The sequence below is a fragment of the Procambarus clarkii genome, chromosome 79 (assembly GCF_040958095.1).
Source record: "Procambarus clarkii isolate CNS0578487 chromosome 79, FALCON_Pclarkii_2.0, whole genome shotgun sequence".
Classification (NCBI taxonomy): Eukaryota; Metazoa; Arthropoda; class Malacostraca; order Decapoda; family Cambaridae; genus Procambarus; species Procambarus clarkii.
The window spans coordinates 3,567,655-3,591,977 of record NC_091228.1 but is presented as its reverse complement, the minus strand read 5'-3'; the positions used below and the strand labels follow the sequence as shown (position 1 = coordinate 3,591,977).

Below are 24,323 nucleotides of genomic sequence, written 5' to 3'. Positions count from 1 at the left end.
TTTAATAGAGAACCAACACCCTTAACATGATGATTTAATAGTACTATTAACTGTAACTCCAATAGGACTGGGAAACTTGTGCAACAACATCCAGGGAACATTTTATGGTTTGCCAAGCACGTGGCACTGGGCTGAAAGGCGCCGGCTAGGAACTCATCTTCTTCATAGAACACTCAACATCTTTTTGCAGGAGGGAGAACGGCAACTGAGGCCTTCAGATGTTACTCTCCCAGCTTGGATGAAATGATACTTGGACTGTACGGTATAACTTCTCCCTATGTATGATGTTCAGATTTGTGATTCACCGTATCTCAAATTTGGACAACATATATAGGGAGAGAGTAGATTTAGGATCATAACATTGAATATTCATGAAAAAACTATTGTACAATATTAATATTTATTGAAATTATTAACTATTATTAGTACAGTATATTTTATAAATAAATATATAGAAACGAATTGGTACCCTTAGATCACCATGACTAAATGATCTTCCATGGCTGTACAGTAGAATTATATTTGACTTCAGATTATTTACAGAGATTTTAATATACCAGGAACAAATTACCATTGCTGTTTTGCTACGTCGGTCAAATGTATAATATATCACAACACATGTCTGCAACTGAATTAAAGGGCAGAAGCATGACCCCATGTCACGACATTGGTGTGTAAGATTTTATTGGATTTTTACAATTCTAGTTTTTATATAATTATTTTCCTTTTAGTGCAATACCTGTATTTCATATAACTGTGGAATTCAGATGTATTTGACTTTGAAATATAATTATCTAGCACTTCTTTTATATTGAATAATAAACAGTGGTGAAAATTTATTTATTTATATAAATTTAAGTATACAGTATTTGTATAAAACTGACTTTAATATATTTCTTTAGCTTTAATTTTGAAAACAAGTTTAGTTAAAATTCTGAAGCTATAACAATTTAACTAACTTCAAAGTATATGTTTTCCAAATGAAATTGATAGCATAAATTAGTTTTTCAAGTTGTGAGGTTAAGGTGTGCACAGTGAGCTGGGTAATGGCACGGTGACCAGAGTACAGGTACCGGATGTATTCTCACCCGCTCTTGCAGTAACTCAGTGAGGTGGGTAATGGCACGGTGACCAGAGTACAGGTACCGGATGTACTCCCACTTGTTCTTGCAGTAACTCACATCTCGGCCAATATGTACTCTACGTATCTTAAACAATTTTAAAATTTGAATTAGGAAATTTTACTACATCTTTGTCATGTTTCCATTATTTTATATGTAAACATTTTATGGCACCATTTTTTAGAGATTTGATTAGGAGTCAATAAATATTGTTTTAATTATGAAAACCATTAAGCCTTTTGTAATGTTTGTCAGTCATGTTGCAGTTTGAATCTTGTTCAGATTTTTTGTTAATTATTTGGATTTAACACGCGACCTTTACAGCAATAGTGATTTGGAACTCCTATGAAAAAAAACTAAATTTATCATATGTTGTTTATAAAATGTAAACTTTTCTAAAATATTAATATATTCACTATTTATAATTTTAAAACTGAATATACACATTTTATTATCCAAAATATAATTTGATTTTGCTAATTTATCATAAATATTAAGATTTGTAATTTACCTTAAATGTGTTACTGAATATAATTATGTATATATAGCATGTTTATATATTTTTTTAGTTGTTCATCTATTATGTAATTTTGCACTCATGAACATTGCATCTCAAAATTCTACTCAGGTTTTTGCAAATTGTATGAACCATCCATTTCTTGATAATTTTAACATCACAAACATGGATTGTAATCATCTTGCCACCGATTCATTATCAGCACTGTACTGCTTTGAGAGTTGCATATAAACTTCACTGAAAACTAATTGACCCTGATGTGAGCCATGGGGTATTACTAGATCAGCTCTGCATCTATTTTTTCCTCAATCATATGCACACTTATCTTTTCTGGGATAAGCACCCTGGTGGCCCTCTGAAGCCATATCAATGAGATAGCTTCCCATTATGCAGTTACATCAGTCATAGGCATCCTGTTGGTCTACCAGGAAAAGAGGTAGAGAGAGATCAGAAGATTGGTATGATCACCCTCACCAGAAAAGCGACAGAAAATTAGATAAGTCATTGCAGACAAATGAATTGTTCATGAAAATGAAGCATCGATTGAGCCAACAGACACCACAAAAGACTCACTAAAAATTAAATGGTTCATTCGAAACTGGGTATGAAACACCCACTAGTGTGGATGCGCAGAGCTACTAATATGCAGCAGTTTTGGCTTCAAGCCAGCATCCACTCATTTCTGTTGTAACAGAATGCAGTTCCAGTCACTCTTCCCAATCACCTGTCATAGTGAGTCCCACTTCTCTTTGAAGATAAGTAATGGTCATCCTTTGGACTTTTTCCGGTGGGGGCCATTTGCTTGTGCGTCTGTGTTCCTATATTTGTATTTGCTCACAAGTGTGTTTGCAAGCCTTGTTGTGTGGATTTATTTTATTCTGTACTTTGAGCTGCAAATTTGTCAACCCTTCCCTAAGCATCTGTGTGGCATTGTTCCTGCACTAACAGAATTACAGTATTCAGGTGTTTTCAAGAATTTGCTCCTGAAAGGCCAAGCCACCAGGGGTACTCATACACTACCTTGCCAGGGTAGTGTATGAGTAGCGACTCCTGACTAGAGTGCAACAACCACCATGGGCATTGTTTACATGTGGTGTGAATTAGGGTATGCACAGTCATACGGCACTCTGCTGATGCCCTTTGCAGCTGTATTTATACTGTAAGTGCTGTTTGGTGTCAGTTCTTCCAAAAAGCGTCCATAGTGCCTGGGTGTCCTGCTTTGTTTCTCACCTTCATGCCTTGGTGCTCCCTTGTAGGTTTGTGGTGTGGCTCCTAATAGATTGACTTGTCTAACCCACACTCGCTATGCGCAAGTTTGAGGAATGTCATTTGGCATTGTTATATAATGTAAGTGCTACTGTAAGTGCTAACAATAGAACCGAACTCCAGCTGTTTATTCTACCTTGAGTGGCACATTAGATTGGGCATTACCCTCTAACCCCAAAACGTGTAATGATCTGATACACCCTCTCTATATATCTTGGCTTTAGCCTCCATCACAAGCAGCTACCACATATAAAACAGTCAAACCACACTATGGAAAAAAAGCAATGTAAAAGATTTAAGATTATGTCAAAAGGCCTTACTTTTAAAGAACACAAAAAAGTTGGTGTCACAACTGCAAGAAAAGTGACAGGTTGGATAAACAAGAACCTTCCAGACAAGAGATGCTATACCATTGATACTTTTCAAAGCAGTGTTCTCTAGAGTGGAATATTGTTGCACACTAACAGCCTCATTCAAAGCTGGAAAAAATGCTGACCTGGAGAGAAGGCAATGCTCTTTTACTGCTAGAATCCACACAAAACATGCTTATAATGGGCGATTTTAACCACGAGACAATAGATTGAGTAAATATAACATCACAAACAGGAGATCCAATTTCTAGACCTGGTGTGGGACTCATTTCTCACATATGAATGAGCCCACTTGAGGTAACAGCATTCTGGACCTAGTACTAACCTCAGAAGAGGGCATGTTCGATCAAATTCAAGTACAGTAGCAGATAAAACTTACTCCATCGTATGATCACAATATTCTAAGATGGAATAAAATTGCATAAACTCGTTAAGGTCCAGGATGATGACCTTCTAGATTACCATTGAGGAAAGTTTCAGGGAATGAGGGGAATTTCAAAACACCTCATGGAGGGAGCCAATAGGTGATCACGGCATGGAAACATAATGGGGAAAATTTAAAAAAGGTCATTACTGAACTTGTACAAACATGTGTGCCAAAATAGAAAAAGATAAGAAAGGGAACAAGATGGATGACACAAGTAGTAAAAAGCTAATAACTAAATGGAACATCTGGAGATGGTATAAATCAACAATGAACATCATGGATTATGATACAGTATATATAAAAAAAACATTAAACTCAGCTACCCAGGAAATCAGATTAACCAAAAGAAACTAAGAAAGAAAACACCCAAAACATTAAAGAAGATCCAAAATCATTCTATGTATATATACGTAGTAAAATCCAAACAAAGGACTCTGTAGGATCCCTAAAAGATGAGACTAACCAAATTATATTGGATGATAGAAGGGCAGCAAACACTGAATGAATACTTTTACATCAGTGTTTACACTAGAAAGATTGAATGACATCCCATAACACCCACAAATGTTTGAAGGTGGTGGTGACGAGAATGAATTATGGGATATACCCATTACATAGGACACAATCAGGAAGAGCATTGACAAACTAGAGAGACTCAGAAGCCAAAGGTGTGGATGGCGTTCAATCCAAAATCGAAAAGGAACTGACAAATGCACTATGCATACCACTGAAACCCCTTTTCAGAAAATCCCTGGATTGGAAATATGCAAATGTTACACCCAGTTTCAAAAGGCAGAAAGAGCTCGGCAGAAAACTACCATCTGATCAGCTTGACATCCCACATCTGCAAGGTCATGGAGAGAATCCCAAGGAAGGAAATTATACATCTTGGAGAACAATCTTGTAAAATCAATACAACATAGGGTTTGTTAAAAATAGATTCTGCCTCGCTAACCTGCTCACATTTCTGGAAATAGTAACCGTCTATTCAGACACAGGACCTCCAGTAGATGTAGCTTCTCACTTTGCTAAAGCTTTTGACAAGATAAATAATGAGACTGGCAAGGAAATTATAGGCACATAGAATAAATAAGAGAATACTGGAATGGATAAAACAATGGTTAAAACATAGAAAATAAAGAGTTGTTATTTAAGATATAAATAAATAAGTGCATTTGTGAGATTACCTATTGGTGCATCACTGTGTAGCCTGAAAGTAAGTTTCTTGTTATCTGGTGGTGTTATGTCTGTTTGCTATGAGAAAGGTAGGATAGTTGTTAGTTGTTCTGTCAGTGATTATACTGGATGCAAGGAGAGCTGTTATGTTAGTCCATAAGTGATCCAAGGTAGCAGCACTTTTTTTTTTTTTGAGATATATACAAGAGTTGTTATATTCTTGTACAGCCACTAGTACGCGTAGCATTTCGGGCAAGTCCTTAATTCTATGTTAGCTCAGTCCGTTAGTGTCCGTTAGCTCAGTTGGTAGAGCGCCAGACATAGTACCGTAGATTCTATGGAGCTATCCCACTGGAGGTCACAGGTTCGAGTCCTGTACGGGCTGTCTATATTTGGAGCCGGTCGACCGAGCGGACAGCACGCTGGACTTGTGATCCTGTGGTCCTGGGTTCGATCCCAGGCGCCGGTGAGAAACAATGGGCAGAGTTTCTTTCACCCTATGCCCCTGTTACCTAGCAGTAAATAGGTACCTGGGTATTAGTCAGCTGTCACGGGCTGCTTCCTGGGGGTGGAGGCCTGGTCAAGGACCGGGCCGCGGGGACACTAAAAAGCCCCGAAATCATCTCAAGATAACCAAGATATGTTCCCTGGAATACGATCCCCACCACGAAGAATCGTTTTTACAACCAACTACTCATTTTACTGTTGAGTTAAACAGAGGCTACAGTTAAGGATTTGCGCCCAGTAAATCCTCCCCGGCCAGGATACGAACCCATGATAAAGCGCTCGCGGAACGCCAGGCGAGTGTCTTACCACTACACCACGGAGACTGCTTTATGTTTGAGTGACTCGTTTGGGCTTGTGATTGTGGGGATTAGCATACAGGAGTTCATGCTGTTTAGGAAATAGTCGACTTAAGGGCTAATTTTTAACACAGGTCAATATTGAAGTCACCTCCTAGAATGATGTCATTTTTGTTGAGATTGTTGTTTATGATAAGATTCCTTTAGTTAGTTTAGTTTAGAATATACTGCAGCTACAGTATATTAGTATTGGGAATTCTATAGATAGCTCCAATAGTCAAGGAGGATTTAAGGGATTTAATTGAGAACTGAGCAAAGGTATTGTCACAGTAGTTATCTCTGTCGCTAATGACACTATTGCAGATGAAGGTATCTTGGTAATATATAGCTGTGCCACCTCCTTTTTTATTAGGTCTACAGTTGTGAATAGCTTTATAACCAGCTAAGTTGTAAAGTAGGGTATGGTCTTTCCTTAGCCATGTTTCTGTTAAAATAATGAACAATAGTTTAGTACAGTACTAAGTGCTGTGAGTAGTGAATTTGTATCATCAAAATGTTTACTAAGTGATTTGACATTTTGGGTGAAAACTGATAGGCAAGTGATATTTTGTAGTTTGTTGTTTGGAAGGATTGCTGTGTATTACTTGCAGTAGTGATGATCAATATGCTGGTTATTGTAGATTTGTGATAGCAGATTTAGTTCAGGATCAACATCAGCTTGCATGTAGATGCAATGGAGTCGAGATACAATAAGGTAAGCAATTACAGAACAGTAAAATACTAAATCTGCTGTAAATATAAAATAACTATAGAAAAAGAAAAAAAGAAAAAATGCAAATACACATATAAGCAAGTAAAATAAAGATCACTGTAATTAGACAAGAAGGATACAGAAGTCTAGTAAAAAAAAAACGATAAAGATTGACGAGAATAATATTCAATAAGATTATGGAATTAGAAGAAAAAAAAATTACAAGGTTAATCTTAATTAATACTGACTAAAATAATCTTAAGGTAATATAATCTTAATGATAACTAATTAGCTTAGTTATGATTCTATAATTAACATGAACTTAAGAAAAATATGAACACAATTTATTCCAATAAATGACTAATATTAATCAAATTTACTAAAAAGTTCTAGATATAATAATAACTATAGCATGAAATGCAAAAATATTATGAACAAAAGATTTTGGAATTAATAAAGACAAAATTACCAGGTTAATCTTGATTAATTAATACTGACTAAAATAAGCATCAAGTAATGTAATCTTAATGATAATTAACTATAGATTATTTACATCTCTTGAACACTGGATAGAGCTGTGGAGCTCTCTCTAAATTCACGTAGCTTGTGATACATAGTTTTTAGTTTAGTTCGTTTATTATGCACCCCATACCCATCTTGTGGGGTAGTAGTGGGTTGCAGAGGCACATAGATGGCATAGTTCGTTTATTATGCACCCCATAACCATCTTGTGGGGTAGTAGTGGGTTGCAGAGGCACATAGATGGCATAGTTCGTTTATTATGCACCCCATACTCATCTTGTGGGCGGTAGTGGGTTATAGAGGCACATAGATAGTTTAGTTCCTTTATTATCCACCCCATACCCATTTTGTGGGAGGTAGTGGGTTACAGAGACACACATAGTTTAGTTCCTTTATTATGCACCCCATACCCATCTTGTGGGCGGTAGAGGAAAGGGTTACAGAAGAACATAACGGGCTCACGGATTGAACCCCACAATTCATTGAGCTAATTAAGTTACAATACACATAAAACAAATTGCAAATCTCATACAGACAACATAATTATAGAAAACGTTAGACAGTGGGGGAGGATAAGCGCCCCGTGGCCGCCGCCACCGCTGCTCTCTCCTCTGAGCACAGTTTCCCCCTCACCACCATCACGGGCGAGGTGTTACTTCAAGGCACACTGTTATAAACACCACTCACGCCTTCCTTAACTATCAGCAGTGACGCGCCTCCTTCAACAACACTTGTGAAGTCATCACCACCACACAACAACCATTTCGCACCTTCAGCATATAGATAAGATAGTGTTTTCCAAAGGGGTGACAAGATAGAATATTGAGAAGGAAGATAAGTGTGGCGACTGGCTGACGAAGAGCAGGTGTTGACCCCCTAAGGTATCAGGGGAGTGTAGAGCAGGATGCTGAGGTGGCCGGTGGCGAGGGCAGTGCTGGGTCAGAGTGGGCCAGGCCGGGTTATTCAGGGCCTCACAGAAGCGGGTCATAGAGCACCAGGGACCACTAAATGTCTCGGCACCACCGCCCGGGTCAGCTCGGCCGGCTCACAGGTTAGTTACCACTCACCACGGCTAACTTTACTACCTCAGTTTGTGTGATACTTTACCTTAATGGGATTTTATTGTGTATTCAGTGTGTACTCGCCTAGTGGTGCCTGCGGGGGTTGAGCTCTGGCTCTTTGGTCCTGCCTCTCCAACTGTCAGTCGACTGTAATTACCTAAGTGTAATTACCTAACACTTAGGTAATTACCAGTTGATTGACGGTTGAGAAGCAGTACCAAAGAGCCAGAGCTCAACCTCTGCAAAGATAACTAGGCGATTGTTGTAGAGATTCTGTACAGTCGGATCTGGTGTACAGGTTCCTGAGCCTACTGGGCTCTATCATATCTACACTTGAAACTGTGTATGGAGTCAGCCTCCACCACATTACTGCCTAATGCATTCCATCCGTTAACTACTGATACTGAAAAAGTCCTTTCTAACGTTTCTGTGGCTCATTTGGGTTCTCGGTTTCCACCTGTGTCCTCTTGTTCGCGTACCACCAGTGTTAAACAGTTTATCTTTATCTACCCTGTCAATTACTTTGAGAATTTTATAGGTAGTGATCATGTCTCCCCTAACTCTTGTCTTCCAGTGTCGTGAGGTTTAGTTCCAGTAATCTTTCCTCGTAGCTCATTCCTCTCAGCTCGGGGACTACCCTGGTGGCATACCTTTGAGTCTTTTCTAACTTCGTTTAGTATTTAACTAGATGTGAACTCCACGCTGGAGTCGCACGTAAAGGTAAACGTGAGTTTACCTAATGTCCACTATCTCTCTGGCCTCGAGGAGGACAGGTAGCCGGTGGTTTGTCAAAGATCCAGTGGGGCACAGATCACACAGCGGCTCCCTGTGATTCACAAAGATCACAGGGAGCCGGTGGCTGAGCGGACAGAACACTGGACGCGTGATCCTATGGTCCCGGGTTTCGATCCCGGGCGCTAGCGAGAAACGATGGGCAGTTTTTTTCACCCTGATGCTCCTGTTACCTAGCAGTAAATTGGTACCTGGGTGTTAGTCAGCTGTCACGGGCTGCTTCCTGGGGGTGGAAGGCCTGGTCGAGAACCGAGCCGCGGGGACACTAAAACCCCGAAATCATCTCAAGATAACCTCAAGATAAGATCCCTCATTTGTCCTGATGATTTTGTCGAGCTGGATTTTGAAGGTCAGTGTCTTGGCATTTATGACTTTAGTGAGTAAGCAGTTCCATGGGTTTATAAACCTCTGGGTGAAAAAGCTCCTGTTTTCTGCCCTGTAATGCTGTATTCACCATTTTGTAGTGATGTCACTATTAGTTTTCCACTTTTTTTTTTTTTTTTTTTTTTTTTTTTTTGAGATATATACAAGAGTTGTTACATTCTTGTACAGCCACTAGTACGCGTAGCGTTTCGGGCAAGTCCTTAATCCTATGGTCCCTGGAATACGATTCATGAAGTAATGCAGTTATTGTTACATGATGATTTAAATCATTATTGTCTGGGTTTTACATGTATGGTGCAAATAAGGATATAATAGGTCTATATTCATGTAATGGAGTTTACCTTGATCCTTGACAAACATCCTGCTCTCATTAGTTACTAATAAATGCTGTTACTCATTAGTTACTAGGTGCATGTGGTTATCATATGATGATTATTTACCTGAATTTACCTGAGAGCCACTAACACTAGTGGGTTCAACAAGGACAGGAAGCTGGCAGCTTGTCGAAAGTCCCTCCCATTTGCCTTGATCTTTTCCAGCTGTACTTTAAAGGTTAATAGCGTTTTGGCATTTACGGCTTCAGAGGGTAGTTGGTTCCATAAGTTTATAACCCTGTGGGTGAAAAAGCATCTGTTCATCTCCTGGATTGCAGTGTTGTTTGCCTTGTGGTCCTGAACCTTTCTTGATACGTGAGTTGACTTAGCTCTGGGATAATTTTTGTTGCCCGATATTGTACTTTCTCCAGAGCAGCTATGTCCTTCTGAAGATGAGGTCTCTTGGATACAATAATCCAAATGGGGGCAAACCAGAGATTTATACAATTGAATCACTGCCCTCTTTTCCTTTATAGTAAACAGCATGCTTGATTATTCGGAGTGTTTGGTTGGTGTTACAATGCTCGAATACATTGGCTCGTGGATAAATGAGTAGCCCTTAAAATGCCCCAGAACTCCAGTGTACAAGGATACTGACTGGGAGGGAAATGAAATACTTACACAGCTATTGACCAATAATATATTATAGGCACATTTGTCCAAGGCTTTTGCAAAATCTGTGTAAATTACATCAAAGTTTTGTTTGTCTTCTTCCATGGCATCTAATGCCATGTCATAGTAGTCCAGCAACTGTGATTGTCAAGAGTGTTCTGAAACCATGTTGTTTACAGTTCTTTATGAATATTTGATTGAATATTTGAAATATTTGAATATCTTTATGATTATGCCCGAAACGCTTTGCGTAATAGTGGCTTTAGGCATTGTATGTACTAGCTATACCTATAAGTTAAACAATCCTTGTAAATATTTATTGTATGTATGTACCTTACCTAAATAAAATTGTATTGTATTATTGTGTAATATAGAGTTCCAAGAATCGGTGCCTGATGCAGAGTGCATAGGCATACTGTAGGCACACCCTTGACTTCCCTGGCAATTTAACATAATTTACAAACGTATTTATGTAATATTTATGATATATATATTCATATAACTATGGTATCTACCATCTGGAAGATTATTTGTAAAATTAATGACTGAGGGGAGGCCTGGTCAGAGACCGGGCTGCAGGGCCATTGATTCCCGGAACCTCCACAAGCTACCTTACCTTACCTTGAGGTTACCTTGAGGTGCTTCCGGGGCTTAGCGTCCCCACGGCCCGGTCGTTGACCAGGCCTCCTGGTTGCCGGACTGATCAACCAAGCTGTTGGACGCGGCTGCTCGCAGCCTGACGTATGAGTCACAGCCTGGTTGATCAGGTATCCTTTGGAGGTGCTTATCCAGTTCTCTCTTGAACACTGTGAGGGGTCGGCCAGTTATGCCCCTTATGTGTAGTGGAAGCTAGACACAGTAGACATTACTGTTCAAGAACTGAACCTTGAGGTACTTTACTAGGGACATTTCTCCAGTCAGATACATTTCCTCTGTTCACTGCTTGCATTTGTCTGTTCAAAAATTTGTCATCCAATTTAGGAGTTTGCTTATCACTGCCTCAATCAGCTGGCTTCCAGGTTTAGCCCTCCTTTCCCATCCCTCCTGTCTTCCACATAGTCTTTTGCTCAGTAGGTGGTCTTCTCTTAGGGATATCTCTTCCTTTGGCATTTTGTGGGGTGCTGACCCCACAAAGCCGGTCGGCCGAGCGGACAGCACGCTGTACTTGTGATCCTGTAGTCCCGGGGTCGATCCCGGGCGCCGGCGAGAAACAATGGGCAGAGTTTCTTTCACCCTATGCCCCTGTTACCTAGCAGTAAAATAGGTACCTGGGTGTTAGTCAGCTGTCACGGGCTGCTTCCTGGGGGGGGTGGAGGCCTGGTTGAGGACCGGGTCTGCGGGGACACTAAAAAGGCCCTGAAATCATCTCAAGATAACCTCAAGATAACCCTCGGGTGTGCAGACTTGAATGGGCTCTGTCTTTTCCCATGGCTATATATTTGTTTCTAGCCACATTTTGTTTCAGTAATGCTGCCCATCTTTACTGAAAGGCTGTTGTGAGGTAGCTTCAGGGAGCTACTGAGTGCTTCCCTCACAGACGTCAAGTAATGAATGTAATAAAAGGCCCTTTTCTGGTCAGGCTGCTCAATAGCTTCCCATCACTAGCCTGATCTTTTCTTCCCTGTGGGTTGAGGGTATTTTTGAGGACAGCTGATGAGTGGCGCTCTGAGATAGCACTGGCCTTTGGGTAACCTGGGCTGCCAATTGGTGACAGGTAAGTGCAACAGGATCAGTATGTTTTCATCAGGGTTCTGCCAGGTTACCTTTTCACCTCCTAGTTCTTATTTTCATTTTGCAATTGCTTATTTTGTTGAGCCTGTGCTTTCTGGTGGAGTTTTCATTTGATTTTGAGAGATTCATGTAATTTTCTGTTTTTATAATCAGTTGGCTCATTCTCAGGTGCAAGAATTGAAGGATGAGGGTCACACACAACCCGCCACCGCCAAGAAGCCTAGTCGTCCACCTTTTATCAAGAATCTTTTCTTGGGAAGGTAAGAATGAAAGTTCTGTTAAGTTGGTTTCCTCATGGCAACTAGATATTTAAGGTAATGAAAGTGATCTTGGCCTTTCATACAGAATGTCTGACTTCCATTATACTCCCAGATTATTTGAGAGGGTAAATGAATACTAAGGTCCACACTACTTGATTATATGGCCAAAAGCTCTTTCAATTATTGAATTTGATTTATCCACTGATGTCATTTAGCTACAGTACTCTCCAATCAGTAATTTCTGGAAAGGCTTTGAGGTGGCTCCCTGTTGCTAGCCTGGTTAGCTTAACTCAATTTGAATCAAACCAGACCCTTGCACTTCATTGAAAGTCTACCAGAGATCAGAGGCCAAAAACCGTTCCCCTCACAGGTGCAGAGAGCAGGGGGATGCTAGATAACCCTAACCGAGAAGTAAACTGCTGAAATGTAAAGCGAAACAAAATAGAAAATAGCAAAGCAAATTTAAGCAACTCTGAAAACTAACCACCTAGTAATTTGTCATTCATCATCTAGTAGCAGTCACCAAACACCAGTTGACAGCACTGGGAGCTCACGGATCAGCTGGTATAGGTACTTAGTCATTTCCTTGGTACAGCAACAAAAGGTTGCTCCTGCTCCTCAAATCACTTAACCCTTCAACAGCGCAATACATACATATACGATTTGACATAAAATAATTTAACATAAGTTTTTAAAACTTGCACAAACACTTTCCAGTTTTTTTTTGCATAATCAACTAGGCAAATGATCCAACTTTGTCTAAATGATCACAACGTAACTTGAAAAACAAGTGAATCAAAATTAATTTTAAATTTGAATATTGAAAACTTCAGATTTTCAGTTCAGAATAAAAAATATGAACTATCACCAATTGTTCATTTAATGTTATTATTCTCTGAGAATAGCATATGATATTCATTTTCATCATATTGGAATATAGGTTTTCAGTATAGTTTACCATAAAAAAAATTGGCAATAAGGCATTTGAAATATGCGGCAAATTTAGACCCCAAAAAATTATAACTCGAAATGTATAAAGTTTATGAAAAATCCGTTCTGTAGGGATTGTAGAACAGACAGCTGGGCACACAATATGTCATATAGGATTAGTATAGAACTTCTTGGAATGTGGAGTTCTTAGGGATAGGTTATGTGAAATTAACAGGCATCTAATTGCCTGCACTGAAACTTATGACAAATTGGAGCTAGTATATTACTCTTAATATACTGTAGTTGCTATAACATACCATAGAACTGAGGGTGGAGATGCAGGCCAATTGGGATCTGCCTCTTCTCTCTCTCGAAACTATTGGGGAAGGTGGGGTGAACAAGCTTGTGCTAGTTTCATGAAATTGATATACTAGTACTGTATTATTTGGGCAGTTCTCAAGACTGCAGTCTCTATTGAAGACAGCAGTGGTTTGTTTTATCTTGCTGATTTTCTGGTTACCTTTCCCTGTACAGTATTGGCATAAATGAATGTCATTGCTCCCTTTGTCCTCTGTGAGGGGGGCCAGGTTCTGGCACTGGTAGGCCAATAGAACTCTGGCTGTAGCGGATGCGACCTAGTAGATGGCACACTATCAGTGATAGTAGCTTCAGGAGCCACCGGATCTCCTAAAAATTGGTGTTTCTTTACATTCAATGCCATTTTTTCTTCGGTTTTCTTATTAAAAAGTTTTTATTTTATTTACTCCATAGGTTTGATAAGGAGATGTTGGTATTCCCAGAAGTACTGGATAAGGAACAGCATGAACTGTTGCATGAGATGATTGTTCCTATTGAACGATTCTTTATAGAGCAAGGTAAGTGTGATCCTTATTGTGACTGACTCCATGCTGTGATTGTTATAAAATATCTGAAGCTTTTCAGAGCCCTCTATCTTTTATTTGCCAATGTGCATTTTGGCTTGTTTTATATAGCATGCACTTTATATTTAACTTCACCTACACTTCATAGTACAGTATATTAATGTTCTCATTACCGAAACTCTATATTATTGTCTTGTGTCAAATACATATACAGTACATTGTATGGAGCAGTTAATGTTAGACAACACCTAGTGTATGCAGCAAGAAGGATGTTTATAGTTGGGCTCTAGTTTAATCTGCTGAGATGCAGTCTTTGATATTAAAATTTATTGAATAACCTCTCTTGATCCTCTTTTTTTAGACCTATTTTGAGTATTGATTTTAGTTTGCACCTAAATAAGTTTATGACCTGAGTATGTGGTATCTGAGATTGTAATGTTCCTGATTATTTCTTCATTTTTTGTGAAGAAATATAAAAAAATTATATCTAAATTATACAAACCACTGCTAGTGTTCAAATTACATGACTTTGTAATCTGTATTAAAGCAGATTCAATTACAGTATGTTCCTATTGAAAATGCTTTTACAATTCGTTATTAAAGAAGCCCTCTCCCAAACAAATTGGTGAGAACTTTCTGACAAATGAACGAACAAAGCATTAGATAATTAGCCATGTCTTACCAAGCGGGTTTTTGTGGCCCTTGTTTGGCCTTGGATCGGAAGCGGTGTTTTTACTGGTTGGGGTATCAAGGTGTTGTGCAGCTTGCCTACCTACAGCAGTGGCCGGTTACTGTTTTTCCTGGTGACGTTGTACTTTGTGGGGTTTTTCTTTTACTTTTTGTTTTGTGAGTCTGGTGGGGGTCTGCCTGCAGTGGTTATAGGTTCACTTATGATATTTTGGTGGCCCTCTGCTAGGCCCCTGTAATTGTACACGTCAGCAGAGTTTTCAGTGTTGTGATCATCCCCCTTGTTGGCTTTGGGTCTAACCGGTTAGCAACCTTGGGCTTCCCGTAACAGTCAGCCTACGGGCCCTGGAAAACCCTGTCGGGGCTCGGTGAACCTATGGATGCGTCTTCCGAGTTCCAGCCTACCTCGTGCGGGTTTGAAGGTTGCTATGTGCCCCTGTTTCAGGGGGACAGTCAACACTTTTGCCTCAGTCATGCTGCCTGTTGGATCAACGACACCTTTGACCCAGTCTTGCGAGTCGTGTTCCCTGCTTGTTCTCTAGTACTATTCTGATGGCATTACTGTTAGGGTAGAGGCAGTATCCGTGTTGCATGCTTGGTTTAGGTTACTGCAACGCACTAGGTTGGTTGCCTAGGTTGGGACGGAGGCATTGGAGCCGGTTCCTCCTGCCGAGGCTTCTGTGTCCTACCAGCAGGCCCTCTTCTTTTCCACCTTTCCCCTGGACTCTGCCTTTTCTTCACGGGTAGAGGGTATTGAGGACTGCTGTGCCTCGGGTCCCAAGATGGGGGATGAGCTGGGGAGGACTTGACCTGGGGGCTTGGGCCCCCTTTTGACCCCACTTAAGTGCTTGTTCCCTCTTTGCAGGAGCTTGTTGATGCAGGGGTAGGGGTTTTCTAAGTATCATTTGGGGTCGGCTCTTACCCGTTCCTCAGCTCCTTCTTTCCGGAGGTTTTCTGCTTCTCGGATCTCCCCGTCAGAGGTTCGGGAGGCAATTGCTGCGCTCCTCCTGCGAGGCCCAGATTCTGCCTCTGTGATGGATTTGTCATCATTTAAATTTGGTTCTTCTTCACCGTATTGAGTGTTTGGGGGTTTCGGAGTCTTCTTGGCTGGCACACTGCCTGTTCTTTTCGTTGGGGCGTGGCATGGGTTCTATCGGATACACACACTCAAGTGGCCAGAAACTTCTACCATTCTGCAGGTTTACCTGGGGGGGGGGGGGCGAGTTTGAGAGCCTTAATGCATGCTTGTTCACCCCTGTGCTTCCTCGGGATGTTGGCCTTGTACCGCTGCATGTGCAGGTTCCTACCTTTTCAGCTTCTTTGGTTGCTGAGGATTTGCACACCCGTGGGCATTTGGCTTCGGTCTTGCGCTTCTTTTTCCTTCTTGAGCTGTCTTCGACCTGGCTTGAGGAGGATGTGGAGGCGTTGATTGCCGAGCCTTCGTCTGGTGCGCTGGCCTCGGCGACCACACTATTGAAGTTGTTTACGCCGAACTCAAGGAGGCAGCGTCTTTGCTCTTTGCTTCTCCCCCTGCGTGTCAACAGGCTGTGCTCGCTATCTTTAGAATCCGCCTGGGTCCTGGCTCTTAAGTTTTCTTCCCTGTTTTGTCTGTTGCTGTTTGCAGTCTGCGAACAGACTGTTTCTGCATGCGGATTCGTCTAGTTATCGTCCCATGTCAGACTTGTTGGTTCTCCGGGATGGCAGTTCTCGACCTTCTCAGAAGAGTCGTGCCAGGGCTTGGGGTTCCTCTGGTCGAGGTGGGCCTTTGGTGCCAGCTTCTGAGCCAACGTTGCCTTTGGACCCGGCGTCATTTGGTCTGCACAATGATTGCTCTGCTTTTCTGCTGGCTTCTCGTAAGTGGTGTCGGCCCTCTCACCATTCACCCCGTTTATGGGGCAATGGGGGTGGGGGGGGCGGCTCGCTCTGCTTGCGCCTGGTCCCACAAATTGTGGGCGCTTTGGGTAGTCTCCACTGACCTGTGGTGGTGTTGGGCAGCTCCTTTTTCTTTGGGGGGTTCGGGGCTGGCGGGGCAGGCTTCTTTCCCTGTGCTCTGTCGGGTCATCTTGGAGTGGGTACACTTGGGTGTGGTCGAACGACCCCGTCCCTCAGGTAGGTTTCCCGTCTCTTTCCAGTGCTGAAACGGGAGTGTGTGGATCTGCGGGTCATTCTGGACTTGACCCGTCGGCACCCCTGGATTCCATTCCCCTTCTTTTGGATGACCATTCTGTCTCAGGTCCAGCTGCTGTTGGAGCAGGGGGCCTGGATGGTGTCCCTGGATCTCAAAGAAGCGTATTTGGCATGTTCGTATTCACTTGGGGTTCAGGGACTGGTTAGGTTTCATGGTGGGGCATCGGGCTTACCGCTTTTGTTGCCTTTCTTTTGGCTTGAATCTGGCACCTTGCTTGTTCACGCGTCTTACCCGAATCATGGTGACCCATCTGCTTCTGCTAAGGGTTCAGGTTCTGGCCTACCTCAGCGACTGGTTGGTGTGGGCTCCCAAACGGTCTGCTTGTCTGCTCGCCAGGGGTGTGGTTCTTAGCCAGCTCATTGGGTTTGGGTTCCTGGTGATTTGGAGGAAGCCCCATTTGGTTCCATCCTAGGTTCAGACCTGGCTGGGCTTTGTGTGAGACTCTTGGACTGCTACCTTGTCTCTCCCTCCAGAGGTGTTGCTCCAGTTGCGGTCCTGAATTCAGCTGTTTCTGGTGGTTCCTGGGTCACTCTGCGGTTGCTCGAGCAGTTGTTGCGAGGAGTCTGAACTTCATTGGGCTGGTTTACCAGCTGGGTTGGGTTTGGCTTCAGCGTCTGTTCTGGTTCCTTTTTGGACGCTTCTTCCGCCTCTCCTGCGATTGCTGGGTTTGGCTTCTGTGGGCCTTGCGTCGCCAGCTTCTTCTTCTGGTTTTTTGGGGTTCAGAGCCTTAGCGCCTACCCAAACCCTCGCTCGATGTGTTTATAGACACGTCGTCTCTTGGCTGGGGCTTTGTGACCAGTGCTCACCAGGCTGGCCAGGGGGGTGGTGGGGTCCATCCTTCTGTCGGGCTCACAGCACAGTGCGGGAGTTCGTGGCAGTTTGGCTGTCTTTTCTGTGGTTTTGGGTCGCTTGTGGTTCCATGATCCGGCTTCATTCGAACTGCTCTCCAGAGGTTCATTATCTGAACCAATGTCGGTTCTCTTTGGTCCTTGGCTCTTTGGGGCTAGTTGCTTCAAGTGACTCATCTGCTGGATTCTCGGCGTTTGACTCTCCATGCGGTTCATATCCGGGGAGTGTCCAACGTCCTGGTGGATGGTCTGTCTCGGTTCATTCCCCTGTCTATGGATTGGACAGTCGACGTTGACTCCTTCAGTTGGCTCTGTCGGACGTATGGGCTCCTGGAGGTAGACCTTTTTGCGTCAGTGTAGTCTCGGCGTCTCCTGATATACGTGGTGCCCTTCCCTGACTGCGGAGCAGTCGCGGTGGACACCTTTCGGCAGGACTGGTCGAGATGGTTGCCTGTACCTCTTTCCCCCAGTCTAGCTGTTGCTTTGGGTCCTGGCTCAGTTGGAGACTTGCCAGGGCAGAGTTGTCCTGTTGGCCCCCTTGGTGGCTGGCCCAGCCGTGGTTTCAGGTGCTGCTTGCTTGGTGTCTGAACCCGAGGTGTTTTCTGCAGCTCCGCCTCTTTCAGATCAGACCGGTCCGGTACAGGACTGGTTCGGTCTAAAGCACTCCTCTGTTCATCACATCTGGTCTTTTTGATGCGAGTGTATCACTTGTTTGGTGATCAGGTGGCTTCCTTGATGGCGTCCCACCTGTGAGCTTAATCTCGGCAACAGTATGAAATCTCCTGGCGATCTTTTCACCATTTTCTGTCTCTTCGTAGGTTATCTTTTTTTATCTCTGAGTTGTTTTGTCCTTTCTCTTGGCATTATTGTGCGGCGCTGGCGGCGTCTCTTCAGTTTGCATTTGGGGTGGATGTTATTTGCTTCCATTTTGCAAGCTTTCTCGTGCTTTGTTTCATCTCTGGCCTGCTCATGTGCTGCCTGGTCCTTGGACAGGGTGCTCTCTTTTCTTTCCTGGGTTTGTGGTGTGCCCATTTGGTTCAAGATTGTTTTTCCAAGGCTTTGTTTCTGTTGGCATTGGCCTCTGGGGATCGGGTTGGCAAGCTTCATGCTCTCCTCCGGCGCTGGGGTATCTGCGCCTTCGGTCTTGGTGGTGGGTTTGTTCGGTTGCAGCCGTCTCCTTCTTTTCTGGCTAAGAACGAGACGGCGGCTTTCCAGAGGGGGCCATTGGGTCATTGATGCTTGGTTTGTCAGGCCGGGGTGCATCATGTGCTGTGTCTGGTTGCAGCTCTTCGCCGTTATCTGCACACCTTGGCCTCAGTGGCCTGGGACGCGTTTTGGGTTCATCCAGGTTTCCCTTGTTCCCTGTTGCAAGGCTTGGGTCTCCCAGGTCATCCACAGTGTTATTAAGTCTAGCCAGCCTGCGGTCTTTCCTCAGTGCCCATGACGTTCGTAAGTTTGCTGCTTTGGCTGCCGTCTTTGGCTGATATTCAAGGGTGGAGATTTTGGAGGTTGAGCAAGTTCCTGGACATTCGTGTGTGACTTTGGGTCACATGTTGCAGCCTGTTGTCTCGACTTTGAGTTGAGTAGAACATGGCGGCCGCCTCCTAAGTAAGATCCTCTTTTACTTATCTTTGGTCATGTAGCTCCAGGGACCCAGAAAAGGGCATTTCATTACATTCAATGCTGTTTTTTGTGTTTTGGTTTTACCTTAGACTGTATTACTTTATTTTGGATTTATTTTTTCTCATTTTGATTTCTTCCTTTTTTTATTTTAATTTACCTTCCTCTTGTCTATTTTGATTTTCCCTATCTTTAAAAAAAAATTTCCTTTGGTTTGTGATCTTCGATCCACTGTTCCTTATGCATCTGCGGGAAGACCAGGTTTCAGACTTATGATCTCTGGTGGGCTTTAAGATTTGAAGGGCTTTGTGTAAATCAATATGGCGACAGCTGTCATACATCAAAAAGTGAAGAAACGGCGTTGTTTCAATCTGTCCTGGACCATTATCATGTCATGTAACAGAAGAAAGAAAGGTACAGCAAATATATAAGGTAAGAGAGTGAGAGGAGAGGTAAGAATAGGATTAATGTGAGAATAAGAGGTAGGTAAGAATAAGAGGAACGGTAAGAATAAGAAAATGGGTAGGCATCATGTTTGTTAAGAAGGTTAGAGCATTTAAGTATGTATACTTAATGCTTAAATGCTCTTACCTACTTAACAACTGTGATCTGACTTAAGCTTTGCCCTTTTGTTATTCTTACCTTAACTATTATTCTCTCGTTCATCCTATTCTTACTTTATTCTTACATTTGTCCTGTTCTTACCTTATCCTTACCTTTCTCTAACCTGCTCCTCACCTCTCTTCTCTCTTATCTTCATATATTTGCCTGTACCTTCCTCTCTTTATGGGCTATTCATGCCCATGCCATCTCTTGGGTAGCTTAATCTTCATAAATCAATCAATCTCTCTTCTGTTACATGACTTGACAGGACAGGACTGAAGTATGGTCATTTCTTCAATTTCTGATGTGTAGTTTGATCTTTAGCCAAGTTATTGTGACTCATCGTCTACACTGAACACCATGCCTAATTTTTCACAGATCAAAATTTTTTATACAAATTTCAACCCGTTCTCGCACTTGCTTACAGTCAATATTGGCTTATTTAATAAGTGCATATGTGACATACTAATTGATTGTGAATATTTTAGTTGACCTTGAAAAGCTTCATAGAAAACACCGACCTCACCTAACCTTCTTAGTATGTTAAGATAAGCATCTTATTGCTCTTATTTACAATTATTACTTAACCTATCAACGGTATAGGTTAAGTAATAATTGTAATTAAGAAGCAATAAGATGCTTATCTTAACATACTAAGAAGGTTAGGTGAGGTCGGTGTTTTCTATGAAGCTTTTCAAGGTCAACTAAAATATTCACAATCAATTAGTATGTCACATATGCACTTATTAAATAAGCCAATATTGACTGTAAGCAAGTGCGAGAACGGGTTGACAAATTTAGTCCAAAATAAGGATACTTAAGTACTTAGTGCCATATATATATATAAATCTTATTTTGTGGAAAATTTACTTTTAGTTAACATTTTACCTTTTTTTAGTGGATGGAGTCAAGATTGATAAGGAAGCAAAGATCCCACCTGAAACACTCCAAGGACTCAAAGAATTAGGGTTATATGGTCAACAGATTCCAGAGGAATTTGGTGGACTTGGGCTGGGTGCCACAGAATATGCACGCATTGCTGAAATCACTGCTTTAGATGGGTCTATTGGTGTTACTCTTGCTGCTCACCAGGCCATCGGATTGAAGGTACCTTACTCTACTGTAAAGGGTCACATTAACGTTGTCCATAAAGAATCTTCCCCAGATATTCATCAGAATGTGTAATATTATTATTATTATTTAAGTTTGGAAAATATATATTAAAAAGGTTAACCCTCAAGTGCAGCTATTGGCAAAATTGTCTTGCATGTTTATAAAGTCCTTATTTTTATGTATTTCTCATGGAATGGTAGATTAGTATTACAAAGTACTGTATGGAAAAAGACACAAAAAACATATCACCCTGATTTTGACCAGGGTGGCAGTCAACATTCATTCTTGCATTCATCGGCATTACATTGTGATGGGAGTCAGGCTAAAAAACTCGGTGTCGAATGTAATGAAACGCCTCTCTCTTGTTGAGCCTCTGTGACTCTCGGAAAATACCTTGCTGAGATTGCTGCTATCTACTAGGTCCCATCAGTTGTGGAGTTCTGATTGACCTATCAGGGGCCAGAGCCAGAACTTGGACCCTCTCAGAGGCAGAGAGAGCTAGTGACAATCCACCACCCCACTGGGAAAACATCCAGAAAGTCATTGAAGCATTACAGACCACTGTCGGATTCACAGAAACCAAGGCCTCAAACTGCCAAGCTCCCCAAAATAATGTAAATAAATGATCGAATCTTGCAAAACAAGTTCAACCCGTTAGTACCAACTCGCCTCCACCAGGGAGCCCAGAGCCCCAGCCCCTCACCAACCCTCTCAAGTTAGTTCTGGAGCAGATGAAAGCCAAGCAGGCTTGATGTGAAAATGAATGAGCCAACTTAAGGAACGGCTCCAAATGTAAAATCGACGTTGAGCATAAATAACAGCTGATCTGCCAATGCCGAACGATAGGTGGGGGGCCAACAGTATTGAAGTATGAGATGCCAAACAAACAACCACAACAAAAAGGAAAACACAACTTGAATAGCGACTAAAGAAAAAAGACGGAGGGACAGAATGTGGTGAAACAAGCACCAAACAACTTCATACCTGTGTGCCATACAAATGACAATAGAGAGGCATAAAAAAGTCCAGACACAAAGACTCAAGAAGTTTGAACCAGCAAGATATGTCACTGAACCACTGCTGAAAGAAGAGGAGCCATGGAAAAATTACCTTGTTTGGACACCAGGTAAGAAGACCTGGGAACCAAGGCTGAGCCAGCCACCAAGGACTCGGAAGGACCACCCTCCTCAAGTACAACTCCAGTCTTTGAAAAACCTGGAGTAACTACTGAACTGGGGGAATGAGGTAAATGAACCCACCATCTCGGCCAGTCCACTCAAAAGGCATCCACTCGACACCTTCACGATTGAAGAATGGAGTCACATGGAAAGGATGGCGCAGGTTTTATGCCAACACAGAGACGTCCATCTTAGGGCTCCCAAACGTCTCTCAAAGTCAACGGAAGGACACATCAATGGTCCACTCTGTAGAAATAGAACGGAGTTGAGACAACTCATCCGTGAGAATGTCGAACACTCCCCAAATGTCAATGGTGCAGAGAATCAAACTCCGAGAATCCAAAAGCTGAGCTACATATAGCCTCCTGCTCCAAAGGGGAAAAGACTGATACGACCCCATTCCTTGGTTCAGGCGATGAATTATTGGAGCAGTCGGAATGAAGCTGTAGCATGGAGCTTGGAGAAAGCCGAATCCTCCTCGGAGAATGTCATTCTGCCACAAGCTCGTGTACCATAGTGTGTGCCTGAAGGAATGGACCTGACCAACAACTTCAGGGGGTTTGGTGAGCGCTGGTCACAAAGCCCCATCTCAGAGGCCTATAGGAACATGGCCTATGTTTCTAGAACGGAGTCAACCGTTCGACTCCAGTTATATGGGGGCCTATAGAAACTCCCATATACATGTGGGGCCTATAGAAACCCCCCATGTGGTTGGGGGCAGTCTGCCATCGACTGGGGTTGGCACCCAGAAAGGTTGACATGACAAAACAAACCCTGCTTGGTAAGAAAATGAGACCGAAAACCGAGCAGGGAGGCAGAACTCGCTCTATAACTAAAGAAACAAGCAAACATCACATCTCACTGTTGCACTGCCTGTCAGTAAAGCTCCGTCGGGAGGTCGGATCCCCCGTGCCAACTACCCAAGCCATCCGGTTTGTTGGCTCATGTGGTCCGGGGTGGACGTTGACTCCGGCCTCAGATTTCAGTACAATTGTGTGCCTTCGTGGTGTGTTTCTGCTGTGTGTGAGGCGCGGTGGCCAGGTGTACTTTGAATGGTACTGGGGCTGCATGGGCTCAGGGTTCTTAGCTGGGCTCCCTGTAAGTACTACCCTTGGGTTCTAGGGTTATCTTCCATAGAACTTTTGGTAACCGCTTCCGTAGGGGGGGTTCTTTGCTGCTTGGCTCTTACCCTGTCCTTGGTGCCAGCTGGGATTTTTGTGGCCTTGGGGAGAAAGTGGTATCGTTTGCTGGTAGGGGTGCGAGGTACAGCGCAGCTCGCCTACCAATATGGTGGCTGGTTTCTGTTCCTCTGGGGACATTGTACTTTTCCGGGGTTTTTCTTTTTTGCTTTCCTACCTGGAGGGGGTCTGCCTGGTTTGGCTATTGGTCCACTTTTGTTGTTTGAGTGGCCCTCCTCTAGGCTTCCATGATTGTACACATCGCAGGGATTTAGCTTTAGCAGATTTCCTTGATAATTTGGGCCCAGCTGGTTTTGCTGTACCTTGCCTGGGGCTTTCCATAGCAGCCAGCCTGTGGGCCCTGGAAAACCCCTGTGGGACTCATTAAATCTATGGATGCATCTTCTGGGTTCTACCTCGTCCCGTGCTAGTTTGATGGTTGCTGTGAACCCTTCTCTCAGAGTGAGTCACCATTTTTTGCCTCCGTCATGCTGCCTGTTGGATCACCGACACCTTTGACCCGGAGTCTTGCGAGTTGTGCTTTCTACTAGTTCTCCAATATACCCATTCTGATGGTACTGGTATTCGGGTACAGGCAGCATGCATGTTGCATGCTAGGTTTAGGTTACTGCAACATGCTAGGTTTGTTGCTCACCTGCTTATTCGTTATTCTTTGGGTTATAGGGATCCAGACTTTAGGGCGTTAGTCGCTTCGACTTTGGTTTCGTTTGCGCTCCATAGTCCTTCCCCGTTTGGTGTTCGTCCTGCTCCCAACTCCCAAACGTCTGAGGGCTTTGGAGTTAGGACTGGGTTTAGAATATTTGTGAGACTGGGTGGCTTCGGGGGATGCTGCATCCGGGTTGGCGACGGAGGCATTCGAGCCCTGATCCTCCTGCCGAGGCTTCCAGGTCTTGCCAGCGGATCCTCTT

At 42.9% G+C, this 24,323-nt stretch overlaps 2 protein-coding genes across 4 annotated transcripts in view; both read left to right on the top strand.

Moving 5' to 3' along the window:
- The window catches only part of LOC123764517 (uncharacterized), a 33,714-nt gene extending 32,155 nt beyond the window's left edge, over positions 1–1,559 (top strand). The window contains exons 11-12 of one of the 3 annotated variants that reach the window (XR_011225043.1): positions 66–1,069; positions 1,143–1,559. Coding sequence is in view for 2 of the 3 variants with exons in the window: in XM_045752431.2 (XP_045608387.1) it covers positions 66–247 (182 nt within the window). In the remaining variant the exon portion in view is untranslated. Of the gene's footprint in view, positions 1–65 lie in introns of all 3 variants that reach the window. The other 2 variants (XM_069314456.1, XM_045752431.2) reach the window with 2 other exon arrangements.
- Positions 1,560–7,520: 5,961 nt separating this feature from the next.
- LOC123764519 (complex I assembly factor ACAD9, mitochondrial) overlaps positions 7,521–24,323 on the top strand; it is a 40,376-nt gene continuing 23,573 nt past the window's right edge. Inside the window, exons 1-4 of the mRNA XM_045752432.2 lie at positions 7,521–8,005; positions 12,077–12,168; positions 13,870–13,973; positions 20,824–21,032. Of these exons, the coding sequence (XP_045608388.1) occupies positions 7,859–8,005; positions 12,077–12,168; positions 13,870–13,973; positions 20,824–21,032 (552 nt within the window). The 5' untranslated portion in view covers positions 7,521–7,858. The remainder of the gene's footprint in view (positions 8,006–12,076; positions 12,169–13,869; positions 13,974–20,823; positions 21,033–24,323) is intronic.